This window comes from Jaculus jaculus, chromosome 6, assembly GCF_020740685.1.
Source record: "Jaculus jaculus isolate mJacJac1 chromosome 6, mJacJac1.mat.Y.cur, whole genome shotgun sequence".
NCBI classification, from domain to species: domain Eukaryota; kingdom Metazoa; phylum Chordata; class Mammalia; order Rodentia; family Dipodidae; genus Jaculus; species Jaculus jaculus.
This window is the reverse complement of record NC_059107.1, coordinates 11,449,991-11,463,584: the sequence shown is the minus strand read 5'-3', so window position 1 is coordinate 11,463,584 and position 13,594 is coordinate 11,449,991. Positions and strand designations below refer to the sequence as shown.

General features: G+C 45.6%; 1 protein-coding gene across 3 annotated transcripts in view; it reads right to left on the bottom strand.

The window, feature by feature from the left end:
• Positions 1 to 8,608: 8,608 nt before the first annotated feature.
• The window catches only part of Btnl9 (butyrophilin like 9), a 47,827-nt gene continuing 42,841 nt past the window's right edge, over positions 8,609 to 13,594 (bottom strand). For 2 of the 3 annotated variants that reach the window (XM_045151773.1, XM_045151772.1), the window contains exons 8-11: positions 12,429 to 12,449; positions 12,179 to 12,205; positions 10,444 to 10,470; positions 8,609 to 9,488 (exon numbers count right to left, since the gene is read on the bottom strand). In XM_045151773.1, coding sequence (XP_045007708.1) covers positions 8,851 to 9,488; positions 10,444 to 10,470; positions 12,179 to 12,205; positions 12,429 to 12,449 — 713 coding nt within the window. In that variant the 3' untranslated portion in view covers positions 8,609 to 8,850. Of the gene's footprint in view, positions 9,489 to 10,443; positions 10,471 to 12,107; positions 12,206 to 12,428; positions 12,450 to 13,594 lie in introns of all 3 variants that reach the window. The other variant, XM_045151774.1, reaches the window with a different exon arrangement.

Here is a 13,594-nt window from a genome sequence, read left to right as displayed (position 1 = left end):
GTGTGCCCCCTTGTGCATCTGGCTAACGTGGGTCCTGGGGAATCAAACCTGGGTCCTTTGGCTTTGCAGGCAAATGCCTTAATCACTAAGCAATCCCTCCATTCACATTTATGTTTCTTTTGGGAACTCTGTGTTCAATTCCATGGCCCAGTTTTTACTTTTTATTTACAACATGCCATCTTGTGTGCAAGTGCAACTTTTCATACTTGCTTAACCTTGTATGTCTGGCTTACATGGGACCTGGAGACTCAAACATGAGTCCTTAGGCTTTGTAGGCAAGTGCCTTAACCGCTAAGCCATCTCTCCAGACCTTCATTAGCTTTTTAGTTTCATAAGGTCCCAGGTTTTGATTGTTGGCCTTATTTCCTGGGCTACTGGGGTCCTATTCAGAGAGTTTTTCCCTCCACCTATATCTTGAAGTATTCTCCCTACTTTTTCCTTTATTTCAGGGTTTCCAGTATTACATTGAGGTTCTTGGTCCATTTGGAGTTGTTTTTTTTGTGTGTTGTTAGAGATAAAGGTCTAGAGTCATCCTTCTACCTGTAGAAGGTTTTTCAACACCGTTTGTTGAAAGTGGTGCTGTCTTTACTCCAAAATTGTGTCTTAGGTCTCTTTGTCAAAATTAGGTACTTGTACTTCCTTGGACTCATACCTGGATCTTCTCTTCTTTCCATTCTGTGTGTGTGTGTGTGTGTGTGTGTGTGTGTCTGTGTGTGCGCGCGCACATGCATGTGCGTGCGTGCATGTGTGTGCCCAGAGCACGTTCTTCTTTGTTGGTTGTTTTTGGTTTTCAAGGTAGGGTCTCCCTAGCCCGGGCTGACCTGAAATTTACTATGTAGTCTCAGGGTGGCCTCGAACTCATGGTGACCCTCCTACCTCTGCCTCCTGAGTGCTGGGATTAAAGGTATGTGCCACCATGTCTGGCTTAGAGCATGCTCTTTTTATTGCTGTGTTTCAATAGTATAACTTGAAATGTAGTGTGGTAATGCTTCTAGCAGTATTCTAGTTGCTGATGATAGTTTTGGCACCCGTTTGTGCTTCCATACAAGTTTTAAGATGATTATTTTTTTCCTATTTCTATGAATAATGGTGCTGGAACTTTAATTTGGACGACACTGAATCTGTATATTACTTTTGGTAGGAGGATCATTTTGTGACATTAATCTGTTGATGACACGTCCATTGTTGAGTAGTGTGTTGCCTATTCTCCAGGACTTTATGAATTTTCAGCAGCTTCTCTTGTTAGTTTCTAGCTTCATTGCATTGTGATCTGACAGTGTCCAAGGAGTTGATTCAAATTTTCTAAATTGGTTGAGATTTGCCTTGTGTCCTGATATATAATCTGTTTTAGGGAAAGTTGTATAAGCTGCTGAGAAGACTGTATATTCTGTAGAGTTTGGATAGAGTGTTCTGTAAATGACTATAGGTCCACTTAACCTATGGTATCTATTAATGGTTTGCTGAATCTGCAGGAGCTGAACCTCTGGATTTGCACACTCTACTCTCTTGGCTCTACTTGAGCTAAGACTTGCTTCTTCCTGTTCTCCAAACGGAACAGCCAAATTTCTGGAGGCAAATCCAAGCCACATTAACCACGGTAGGTTGGGAAGCTACAAGGATGAAGCTTAAGGATTAGACCAGGGTTGTGTGTGCCTTGAGCAATGGGTATAATGTGTGAATTACCATCCCCCTAGAAGAACTGCTTCTCATTCAGAAGCCCACTTTCTCTGCACTGATTTAATTTATCTTCATGCTCTCTGGCCTACTGAAAGAAACATGCAGAAAAACAGGGTGGGAGTTAAAATTGTCACCAGACATACTCAATACTTGGCCCTTTAATGATGCTATGTGCAGTCAAAATCTAGCATCTGAAATCTCGATGACTCCAGGTTGTAAGTTTAGAAGGGATTTCACTCTTCTCAAGCCACCCTCATATCTGACAAAGATTCCAAGCAGAACTACTTTTTTTCACAGCTGATCTGCTCTTTCTGTATTTTCCATTCTAGGCATTTCTCCTCTGACCAACTCCTCCCCCAAGGTCACCAGTTCCAGGGCGGTACCAGCTTTGGTAGGTAGATATACACAGAGTCCCAGCGATGACAGAGTTTTGGACCTTTTTCTACAAAATCTTTGAAGCATTGCTGGGGGAAAACATGAGAGTTCCTCGACCTGATGCAAACTGTGGCAGTCAGTACAGAGGGGTCCGCTGGCTGGAGGAAGAGCCTCCAAAGTCTCATCGGTGTGGGGGACCCCCTGAGCCCTGGCCCATGGGACTGAATTCTGTAGCCACATCTTGGTAAATGGACTAAGTCACAAGCACAGATATACCTAGAGCCATGGTGGAGCCAGAAAGATCCTTGGGAAGGAAATAGACGAGTGATGAAGAAGACTTGGCCAAGGCTGCAGAAGTCAAACCACACGCCCCCCATCCCGGACTTGCTACTGCGAGAGCACCAGGATTACCAAGTTTGCGCTGATTCTTTTAAATTATTTTTCACAAATACTTTCTTTTCTTTTTTTTTTTTTTAACTTTTTAAGAGCTAGAATAATTACCTGTGGAACATTTCTGGCATCCGTGCATTTTAGATGTTAGATTCTAGCACTAAACCTGAGAGGAGGTATATGTGTACAAGTTGTGTAATTTACAAGAAAATGTAAACAAAAATTTTAAAATAAATTTGGCTCATGTAAGAACACATCGATAAGCTGAGGGGTCTTGGTATTTGATGTGGCCACAGTTTTGAGGAGAAGATGCCAGTGTTTCCAGCCTTTGAAACAAGATCTGTTGAAACCCCTGCTGTCATGTATACATAGCAGCCCACCTTTATGCCTGTACATTTTGGCTAAATTCTTTTAATTTACATAATTCTGCTTTGATTGTTCACAGTTGTTTGTAGAATTAGTTGCATTCATCATAAAGTGTAAATAAAAGAAAGAAATGTGTGGAATAAATTGCTGCAGGAAGAGTTTATTACCTTGGGCATGGAAGTGAGGGCAGGAAGGAGGTTGATGGATGTGCCCAAGACTGGCCTGGCAGTGAATAGTCATGGCCCGAGCCTGGCATCATGTTGGATGAGCTTGTCTGTCTTCCCAGAGATGGACAACCATGTGGGGACTGTGGCTCTTGGAGGTAAGCTGCTCACCTCGACTCAACACATGACTATCCCATGGGTGGCAAGAATAGCTGGAAAGCTCTCTGTCTTGAGCTTTTTGGTCACATCCTTCCTGAACATGCTGCCTGTCAGATAAGGATCATGAAGATATGATGATGTGAACAGAGTGGATCAAGGCTTAGGGTTTTGACCAAAGCTGGTGTTGTAGTCAGGTTTGCATTGCTGGTAAAAACTCACCCAACTAAGAGTAGCTTGTGGGAAAAAAAGAGGTTTATGTTGGCTTACGGGCTTGAGGGGGAAGCTCCATGATGGCAGGGGAAAATGATGACATTAACAGAGGGTAGACAGCATCCCCACGCCAACATCAGGTGGACAACAACAGTAGGAGAGTGTGCCAAACCCTGGCAAGGAGACACCTGCTATAACACCCATAAGCCTGCCCCAACAATACAATCCCTCCAGGAGGCGTTAATTCCCAAATCTCCATCAGCTGGGAACCTAGCATTCAGAACCCCTAAGTTTATGGGGGATACTTGAATCAAATCACTACTGCTGGGAAACTGAGGAATGGGGACCATGAAGAGGGGGTGTTGTGGCTACATTGTATCTTTCATTGTTTTCTTCTTGCCTCAGTGTTGAAGGTAGAAAGAGCCTGTCAGAGGACCAACCAAGAACTTTTCTACAGGCAGAATGCCCCGTCTCCAAACAACTACAAGCCTCTATCCCACCATGGGACAGAATTGAAATAAGATCAAAGTCTGCAAACTGGATTGGTCATTTAGCAATAAATGTTACATGAAAGCTATAGGCTCTCTCCCACTTGGTATCAGGAGACAAGCAAGGGATCTACAGAGGCCATGGATGCCAGTGAGCTGAAAACTACCAGATGATTAAGCAAGTCATGTCATTGTCCCATAGTGTCAAGACTGCCCAAATAGTTTTATACTTATTTTTTAAAAGCTTTTTCATATTTATTTATTTATTTGAGAGAGAGAGAGAGAGAGAGAGAGAGAGAGAGGGAGAGAGGGAGAGAGATAGAGAGGGAGGAGAGAGATAGAGAATAGGCACACCAGGGCCTCTGGCCACTGCAAATGAACTCCAGATGCTTATGCCCCCATGTGCATCTGGCTTACATGGGGCCTGGAGAGTCGAACTAGAATCCTTTGGCTTGGCAGGCAAATGCCTTAACTACTAAGCTGTCTCTCCAGCCACCCCCCAATAGTTTTTAAATTTTTTTTTTCATTTTTTTTAAATTTATTTATTTGAGAGCAACAGACACAGAGAGAAAGATAGAGGGAGAGAGAGAGAATGGGCGTGCCAGGGCCTCCAGCCACTGCAAACGAACTCCAGACGCGTGCGCCCCCTTGTGCATCTGGCTAACGTGGGACCTGGGGAACCGAGCCTCGACCGGGGTCCTTAGGCTTCACAGGCAAGCGCTTAACCGCTAAGCCATCTCTCCAGCCCCCCCCCCAATAGTTTTAAGTGTAAATTTTAAAATGTTTTTCTTGCAATCATTTCCCACTGACACTGGGCAGAAGGAAAAAAATTTGTGTTTATTGTCTTAATTAGAAAAGCAATGCAAAAATCCCCCAAAAGTTCTCTGTACTATAAAGACTTAATGATGTTACAGCCTCCCATAGTATGAATAAACAGATTTATTTGTGCTCCTGGTAGCAAGTCAGTGGTTTTTCATCCTCTGCTTTCACACAGCTGCAGTGAATATCCTGTTATATACTTACATACTGTTGTGAATATTTCAGTAGCACGGGTTCCTGGGAGTAGAATTGTCCAGCCCAAGTGTGTTCACAATTTAGAAATTAGTAGACATTATCAAAATTGACATTAAAGTGGTCGCACCAATTTATAAGGCAACCAAGCATAGCGTGTATGAGTGCCCAGTGCTTGGGTGCGTTTGTTTTTCCAGGAAAGGTTCCGCACGAAGCCGACCACAGCTCGACTGACAGCAGTCCCCAGGGGTGGTCTTCTCTCCGTTCTGCCATGCCTTGTGAACTGGACGTCTTCTAGCTGATTCAAGGAATAGAAGCTTCACAACCAGTGTTCAGTTATTGTCGGTGGGGAGGTGGGGGTTGCTTTTCGCCTGTCTTAGCAAAAGTTTTTTTTTTTTTTAATAGAACATTTTGTGATTCTGCTGAGACCATGTTTTGAGAATAAGCACATCTGTGCTTATCCTGGAATGCTGGGAACAGAGATTGTGATGTCTCTCCTCCCGTTGTCAAACAGGTCTAATATTCATCTGCAGTTTCAAGCCAGCCAGAATGTCTCCTGCTTCTGAGATAGGGACTTGCCGTCTGCTTTGTTCTCTTTAAGCTGTCATCTGTAGAAACTGCATGAACCTTGTACACAGAGCTGTTTTAATAAAAGTTCTTCTGGCTGCTGTCTCGGGGCTCCTGAGCAGAAGAAATCACTCGGGGTCCCCTGGTTCTGTTGACTCACCCCAGTCACAGCTCAATTCCTTGGCACCTGTCATTCAGGACCTGGAAACAGGTTCAGTTGGCTCCAGCAGGTGATGATGCCAACAGGTTATCTGTCCTTCAGTATCTGCAGAAAGATCATTGCCAGAGCCCCAACCCTTCCATGGTAACAAAATCTGTACATGTTCAAAAACCTCCTATAAAATGGAATAGTGTTTGCATAGAACCTATGCACATCCTCCTGTAGAGTTCATATCATCTCTAGATGACCTATAATGCTTAATGCAATGTAACTGCTATATAAATAGCTGTTAGTATGTATTGCCTAGGGCATAATAGCAAGAAAAATGTACACATTCTGAAAAGACACAATGGAAAAATATTTTGTTAGATTAATTAAATTGATTAATTAAAATATTTTGTTAGATTAATATATATAGAACCTGTCTCTTGTATCAGCTATGTGTTTGTTTTCCTTACTGGTGACATATATATTTGGTGGAGAAAAGAATGTGGCTATTTGTCATTTGTATGTCTTCATTAAAGAAGTATGTATTTAAATCCTTTTCTCATTTTTGAATTGAGTTATTTTCATATTATCATGTTGCTTGAGTTCCTTATATACTTTGAATGTCACTACTTTTCATATTCATATTTGCATTATATATTTAACATAAAGGGACTCTTTAATTTTATTCATGAACTAACATTTTGTCTCATCACTGGTGATAACGTTAAATGAAATCACTTGATTAGCCTTTCACATTACCACAATACCTTTTACCTTTGTTTTTATGAAGTGCCTAAGGTGGAGCTGAAGTGATAGCTTAGCAGTGAAGGCACTTGACTGAGAAGTCTAAGGACCTAGGTTCAATTCTCCAGTGCCCACGTAAGCCAGATACAAAAGGTGGTGCATGTGTCTGGGGTTTGTTTGCAGTGGCTTGAGGCCCTGTTGTGCCCATATTCTCAGTGTCTGCTTTTCCCTCTCTCTCAAATAAATAAATAAAATAGTAAAAAAAAAAAAAAAAAAAGAAATGTATGAGGTATAAAACTGGAAATATCCTGATGACCAAGACTTTGTCCAATGAGTTTAGCACCCACTGATGCTTTTTACCATTACTAATTATTCCCATGGTGTTAAGCAAGTAGCATCTTAATTTTTTTTTAAATTTACTTGAGAAAGAGAGTGAGTATGATCTGGCCAGGGCCTTTTGCCACTGCAAATGAATTCCAGACACATGTACCACTTTGTATATTGTATATTTGGCCTTACATGCATACTAAAGAATCAAGCCTGGGCCCATAGGCTTTGCATGTAAGCACCTGCAACTGCTGAGTCATCTGCCTAAAACCCATCTTTTTTTATTTCTATCTTTCCTTTTGCCTCTTTTAGCTAAATTTTGTCAAACTTTAATAAAATGAGCCTGGGGAGAGAGCTCTGTGGGTAAGATCACTCACTGCGCAAGCATGGGGGCCTGAGCTTGATCCCTGGCACCCAGATACAAAGCTGGGCACACACTCCTGTAGCCCCAGGGCTGAGGGGGCCAGAGACAGGAGGATACTAGTTCTTGCTGGCCAGCCGGTCAAAAGGTGGAGTTCCACGTTCAGTGAGAGGTCCTGTATCAAGAAAACAAGGTGGAAGCACAATCGAGAAGGACACCTGACGTTCTTCAGATTCTGCATGCATGCACATGGGGTGTGTTCATCTGCACACACACTTGCACACACCACACACACACAAAACATTATACCATATGCAACATATACATCAAAAATACCGTTTTTCTTAAAAAGTAGAAATTTAATTATCACTATGGGCTCATGATTTCATTTAAAAAATATTTTATTATTTATTTATTTATTTGAGAGAGAGAAGCAGACAGACAGGCATACATGGAACGAGAGAGAGAGAATGGGCACGCCAGGGCCTCCAGCCACTGCAAACAAACTCCAGATGCGTGTGCCACCTTGTGCATCTGGCTTACGTGGGTGCTGGGGAATGGAACTGAGGTTCTTTGGCTTTGCAGGCAAATGCTGTAACCACTAAACCATCTCTCCAGCCCATGATTTCGTTTTTACTGAGTGATGATACACCACACACACACACACACACACACACACACACACACACGCACGCACACACACACACGCACGCACACGGGGCTGGGTATCTACCCAAGGCCTCTGTGTGCCAGGCAAGTGTGCTGCGTCTCCCGTGGCTTGTGGCTGGTTAGCTCACCCCCCATCCAGAACACAGAAAAGGCTCCAGTCTGGGTCTCTAGGAGGCTTTACCATGTTCCTGCCTTCTCATGGGCAGGAACTCTCTGGACTTTCTTCTCTTTCCTTTCCTTCCCCTGGACTCTCTCCTCTTAAACACTTTATGATCTATCTATCATCTAATAAAATCTCTACCCCTTACCAAACCCTGCTCCCCTAGCCCCATTATTGCCATGATTGATTTTCATAATTGCCCCATAATTGCTCAGAGAAGCCACTTCAAACTTACCCTAGTGTATTGATGCTTTGATTTTTTAACATTTATATTTATTTACTTATGAATTTTTAATTTCCCAGTAAGAAATTGTTTATGCTTACGGTTTACAACATGTTTCGGTATATGTATACACTGCAGAATAGCGAAGTGAGTTGACATATGAATTATCTCACGTATTTTTGTGATGAGAACATTTAGGATGTACTCTGCAATTTTACAGTATCCAGCACAGTGTATTACCTCCAGTCACCACACTGTACAACACATCCGAGCTCATTCCTCCCTACTCACCAGTTTTTGAGCAATGTTTTTTACTTTACAGCACGAAATTCTCACAAGACCTGTACTTTCTGTATCCCAGTCCCAGAATCAATCATTTCTCCAACTTCACTTTAGTAGGCAATAGTATTTAAAATTCAGTCCTGAGCCACATGTAAACTCGCTGTTAATAAGTTATTATTACTTCCAGACTTTTGCAGAACTAGCAAATACATACAAAAGCATATAAAAACACAAATTAACTGGGACTTCTACTCAATAAAACACTTCTCTTTCCCCCAACTCCCAAGTTTTGTTTTGTTTTTTTTCCCCTACGTCCCACCGTGAGCACCCGGTTGCCAGCAGCGTCAACCTCACGGAATCCTAAAAATATACCCTGACGAGCCTTGGCAAGGGCCCCCGGTTTCCTTAGGGAAGGTTTATACACTCATCCACCCTGGCGGGGTCTTCTCTGAGCCCCCTCTCGGGTGCCCCGCGCTGTTGGCTGGCTCCAAGGGATGCTGGCCAGTCCAGCCCCGGAGGGGACAGCGCCTCACCACAGACCCGGGGAGGGGTCCGAGAGCTCATAGGGCTGTAACCAGGTGTCGCTGTCATTCTCTTCGGTGACGCGGGCCCCCGTGGCCCACAAGGAGCAGATGGTCAGGGGCTCGGGGTGCCCGCTGCCATCGTGGGCGCGGGGCCTGAAATAGGCGCAGAGAGCCCCGGAGAAAGTGTCGGTGAAGGTGAAGATGTGGGAGCCGTCGGACGCGTTGAAGAAGGACAGTTTCCCGGCCTCGTAGTCCAGGAAGATGCCCAGCCTGCGGGGGGGCACGCGCAAGGTGAGCGCGACGCGGTGCGGGTCCAGCACGAAGTACTCGTGCCCGTTCCACAGCCCCATCACCCAGTAGCCGGCGGCCGGGCTCAGGCGCGCGGGCCCCGGGCGCGCCACGGACGCCAGGCACGCGCCCACGAACCAGCGGCTGCGGCGGCCCACGTGCACCTCCCAGTAGTGGCGGCCGGCGGAGAAGCGCTCGCGGCTCAGCACGCACGTCTGCCCCGAGAACCGCCGCGGGTCGTGCGGCGCCGGGCTGGGCGCGCCCGGGGCCGGGTCCGGGCGCGCGAATACGCTCTTGCCATCCTCCGAGACCTGCAGGCTGGGGTGCGCCGTGGCCGCATCCAAGGTCACGTCCACTGCGCAGAAAAGCACAGGGGTTTCGTGGTGGCTGACCATGGTCCCGGAACCCCCTCACTGCCCTCTCTCCTCCCAGGAAAATCTCTACCGCCGTCCATGCCCACGCACCACTTTGGCAACCACCTCCTCTTCCCAAAGTCACGCGCAAAGTTACTCCTGGATATTTGGAAGTCAGAAAGGAACCCTATTTCTTTCCTGAACTGGAAGATTTCTAAACCCCAAACTTGATACCTCGAGGGAGGAGGTTGCTGATGAGGTCAGTTCCCTGGATGGAGCTATGCCTTGGGTGATGAGAAATGAGCCACCTGGCTGGGTCTGTTCCCAGCTGGTCTTACCACCCCGCCTGAACTTGAGGTCACGGTAAGGTCTATGCCTCCAATTTACAGTAACTTTAGGATTTTCAACACTGAAGAGAACCTCTGGGATAATCTGGCTCAGCGCCCTACACTCCAACAACACCCTCTCCCAACGAATCCATGTGATGGTTGGGGAGCTGAAGAAACTCTTCTCTCTCTTTTCTCACCGTCTCTGTTTCTCCTTTTCCTAGTCTCACTATGTAGCCCAGGCTAGTCCTGAACCCATTAGCCCCCTGCCAAGCCTTCTAACTGCTGGAATTACAGTTGCGCACTACCACACCTGCCTGAGGCTCCCTTCTATGAAATGATCTGAAAGGTTTAGTTCCAATTCGGCCTTCTTTCCTGCAAACAGGTCCAAGAAGCAGTTTTCCTGAATTTAGCAAAACCCAGAAATCTGATTGTGTTTTGTTTTTTTTTTTGTGTGTGTGTGTGTACCAATATGCACATGCAGGTGTATCACGTCATGCATATGTAAATGCGCATGTGTCCTGGCTCCAGACTTGGCTCCTGGAAAGACCCTTCCTCTAATTTCAGAGCTATCCCCGTCCCTTACGTGTAGGATACAACCAAACCAAGGTGCAGTCACAGTTTTCCTTACCTGAATGTCGCTGGGCAGCTTTCCACTCTGAAACCAAACACAGAGGAAGAAGAGGCTCAGAGAGCTGAGCTGGCAGCTCAAGATGGACAAGGGCAGTCCATGAATTAAATAACCCATCCCCACTGTTTGGCTCAACCATGGAGTTTTCTCAGGAACTTGGGGTTGGGAAGAGGTCTAAGAGCAGTGCTGAGGTCAGCCAGAACTGTGTGCTGGCTGAAGATGTGCTGAGGAAATGAGGAATCACTCGCTCCCATGTGCCAGCAAACATAGGAGGCTGGCTCACAGGGTATGCAGGCCTCCATGCATGGCGGATGGCACTGCCTTCTGGGAACCCTTTGTTTCCTCAGCGGACCAACCTCCTATGAAGCAGCAATTCCCCTCCTAGCTAGACTTCCTAGAGAAATAGGGTGATAAGGCAGCCCAGTGAGGTTCACTCATTCAGTGTTGTTTCTGGTGGAGTGGACGGAGATTCAGCTGACTGTCTGCTCCAGGGGGGTATCTGGCTAACGAGGAGTCCTCCACACCAAGGACAAACTGACCCTTAGGCACATGTGAGATGGATACTCGAAACAGTAATGCATGGAAAAAGCAACGAACAAAGTGAGACTGTGAATTTCATTTACATAACTGAAGTGCATGTGACAAAGTAAAACGAACTCACATTTGCAAGAATATACAAAAAGATGTGGGGCATGGTGGCGCACACCTTTAATCCCAGCACTTGGGAGGCGGAGGTAGGAGGATCACAGTGAGTTTGAGGACATCCTGAGAATACACAGTGAATTCCAGGTATGCCTGAGCTAGAGGGAGACCCTACCTCGGAAAACCAACCAAACAAAAAATGATGCACATTAGACTGTTCCCTTCATGGAGGGACTGTGGGTGGATATGGAGACACGTGTTTACAGATACAGCAATGTGTCCACTCCAGACGTTCACAGTGTCAGAGTGAGCCCAGAAGATGAGGTGGTTATTTGCAATCAGGATGGGAACCAGTGGTTTCCAGCACACATAGGCCTCAGGACAATATTCAGCATAAAGTAAAACGAGTCTAGCCTCTCCCAGGTGACACAGATTAACATATGCCGCGTGAGGCTATGGGATGAGACCGGTGGCAAGCATGGGCGCACCACAGTGAGAGGTGGAGACGCCAGGATGTACAGATGGCCCCTGAGTTAGGATGACTGGACTCACAGGGTGGTTGTTTCTTTTTCTTTTCTTCACTTTACAGTGGTGTAAAAGCCATATGCATTTAGGAGAAGCCCTTCTTTGAACTTTAACTTTTTCCTAGGCTAGTGACATATATTATGCCACTCTTTGGAGCGACATATCCTTGCCAGCCACCTAACTACAAGGATAAAGGACCAAGACCCTACAGTGTGCTGTGTTGATCATCTATGGTGTCTGATGTATTAAGTACATTTTCAAGTCATTACATTTTCTCTCTCTCTCTCTCTCTCTCTCTCTTTTTTTTTTTTTTTTTTTTTTTTGAGGTAGTGTCTCAGTTTAGCCCAGCCTGACCCAGATCTCACACTGTAGTGTTAGGCTGGCCTCAAACTCACAGCGATCCTCCTACCTCTGCCTCCCAAGTGCTTGGATTAAAGGCGTGCGCCACTGCGCCCGGCTTAATCACTACATTTTCATTTGACAATGTATGGGTTTACCGGGATGTAACTCCATCATGGTAGGTCAGAGAGCATGGTGAGAAACAGCGGGAGAAAAGGGCTCCACTCACCAGCCTGGCCTTCAGTCCTTCTCCAGTCTGGAGCAGCAAGAGGAAAAGGGAGTTAGAACATCAGGACACCACAGCCTTGCTGCTCACACACCACAGTTTGTACCACCCTTGCCCATTCCTTTTCCCTTGCCACCCCGCAGCGGCAGGATTCCAGCGTAGATAATGTACCTTATTAGGAGATGAGAGGATGCATGGACAGCAAAGAGGTGCAGAAAGAAAGGAAGGAATAGCTCTAGCGGGGAACACTTACCGAGCTCAGTCTGAAGTTTCTCTGTAAGCAGAAGAGAAAACATCAACCTTCAGATGAGGTTGTCAAGCTGTTAGGTCACTGCAAAGAGATCCTGTCATTTTAAAACCACTAACTGAGCACAGCCTGTGTGACTCTTCGAGTCATTTACTGACTGAGTACTTCATTTAAAGGGCTGGAAGGATACCACACTCAGTCATTCCCCCTGGCTAGGTGTCATAGGAATGCGTTCCCTTTTGTCCTGTGTAAGAGTAAACACTCCTGGAAAAAGGCGACACTACACGTTCGCTCAAAATCTGGTGTTAGTGATGTTACAGGGCTTTTGTTTGGTTTTCCCTGCAGAACTAGAGAGGCTGCAAAACACCTTTCCCCATCCTTTCAGGTTTATGTGGTTTTACCAGGGCAGGGCAGTCAGATGTTTGTTCTCTCTGTCTTTCTTCACTCATGGGGCCCTTCTCCATCTATCTTTTCTTTAAGACCACTCATCCACCCTTGGTTTTGTTTTTTTTTTGTGCTTTCTTTTGTTTTTGTGTTGTTGAGACAGGATCTCTCTGTGTAGCTCAAGATGGCCTGAATTTACAGATCCCCCTGCCTCAATCTCCTTAGAGGAGTGCTGAGAGAGAAACCTCCGTCAAGATACCCTGTTTTCTTTGTCCTCCTTTGTATAACCCTCTGCCCCCATGACCAGTGTTTCAAATTGGTCTCTTCTAATGGAAATAATAATGAATTCAAAATGGAAGGAAGAACGTATTCCTGTGGCTCTGGAAATGGCTCAGCGGTTAAAGGCACTTGTTTGCAAACTGCGACAGCCCTGGTTTGTAAAGCCAGATGTACAAGTGGCACACACAATCTGGAGTTCATTTGCAGTGGCAGGAAGCTCTGGCATGGCCATACTAACTCTCTCTGTGTCTGCCTTTTTTTCTCTGGGTCTCTCTGCCTCTCAAATAAATAAAAATATTTAAAAGAAAAGAAAGTAGGTTGGGGAGATGGCTAAGCAGCTAAGGAGCTTGCCTGCATTTGCCTAATGACCTGGGTTTGATTCCCCAGTACCCATGTAAAGCCAGATGCACAAAGTGGCACATGTATCTGGAGTTTTTTTGCAGTGGCTAGAGGCCCTGGCATGCCCCCTCCCCACATGCACACACTCTTTCTCCTTGCAAATAAATAAA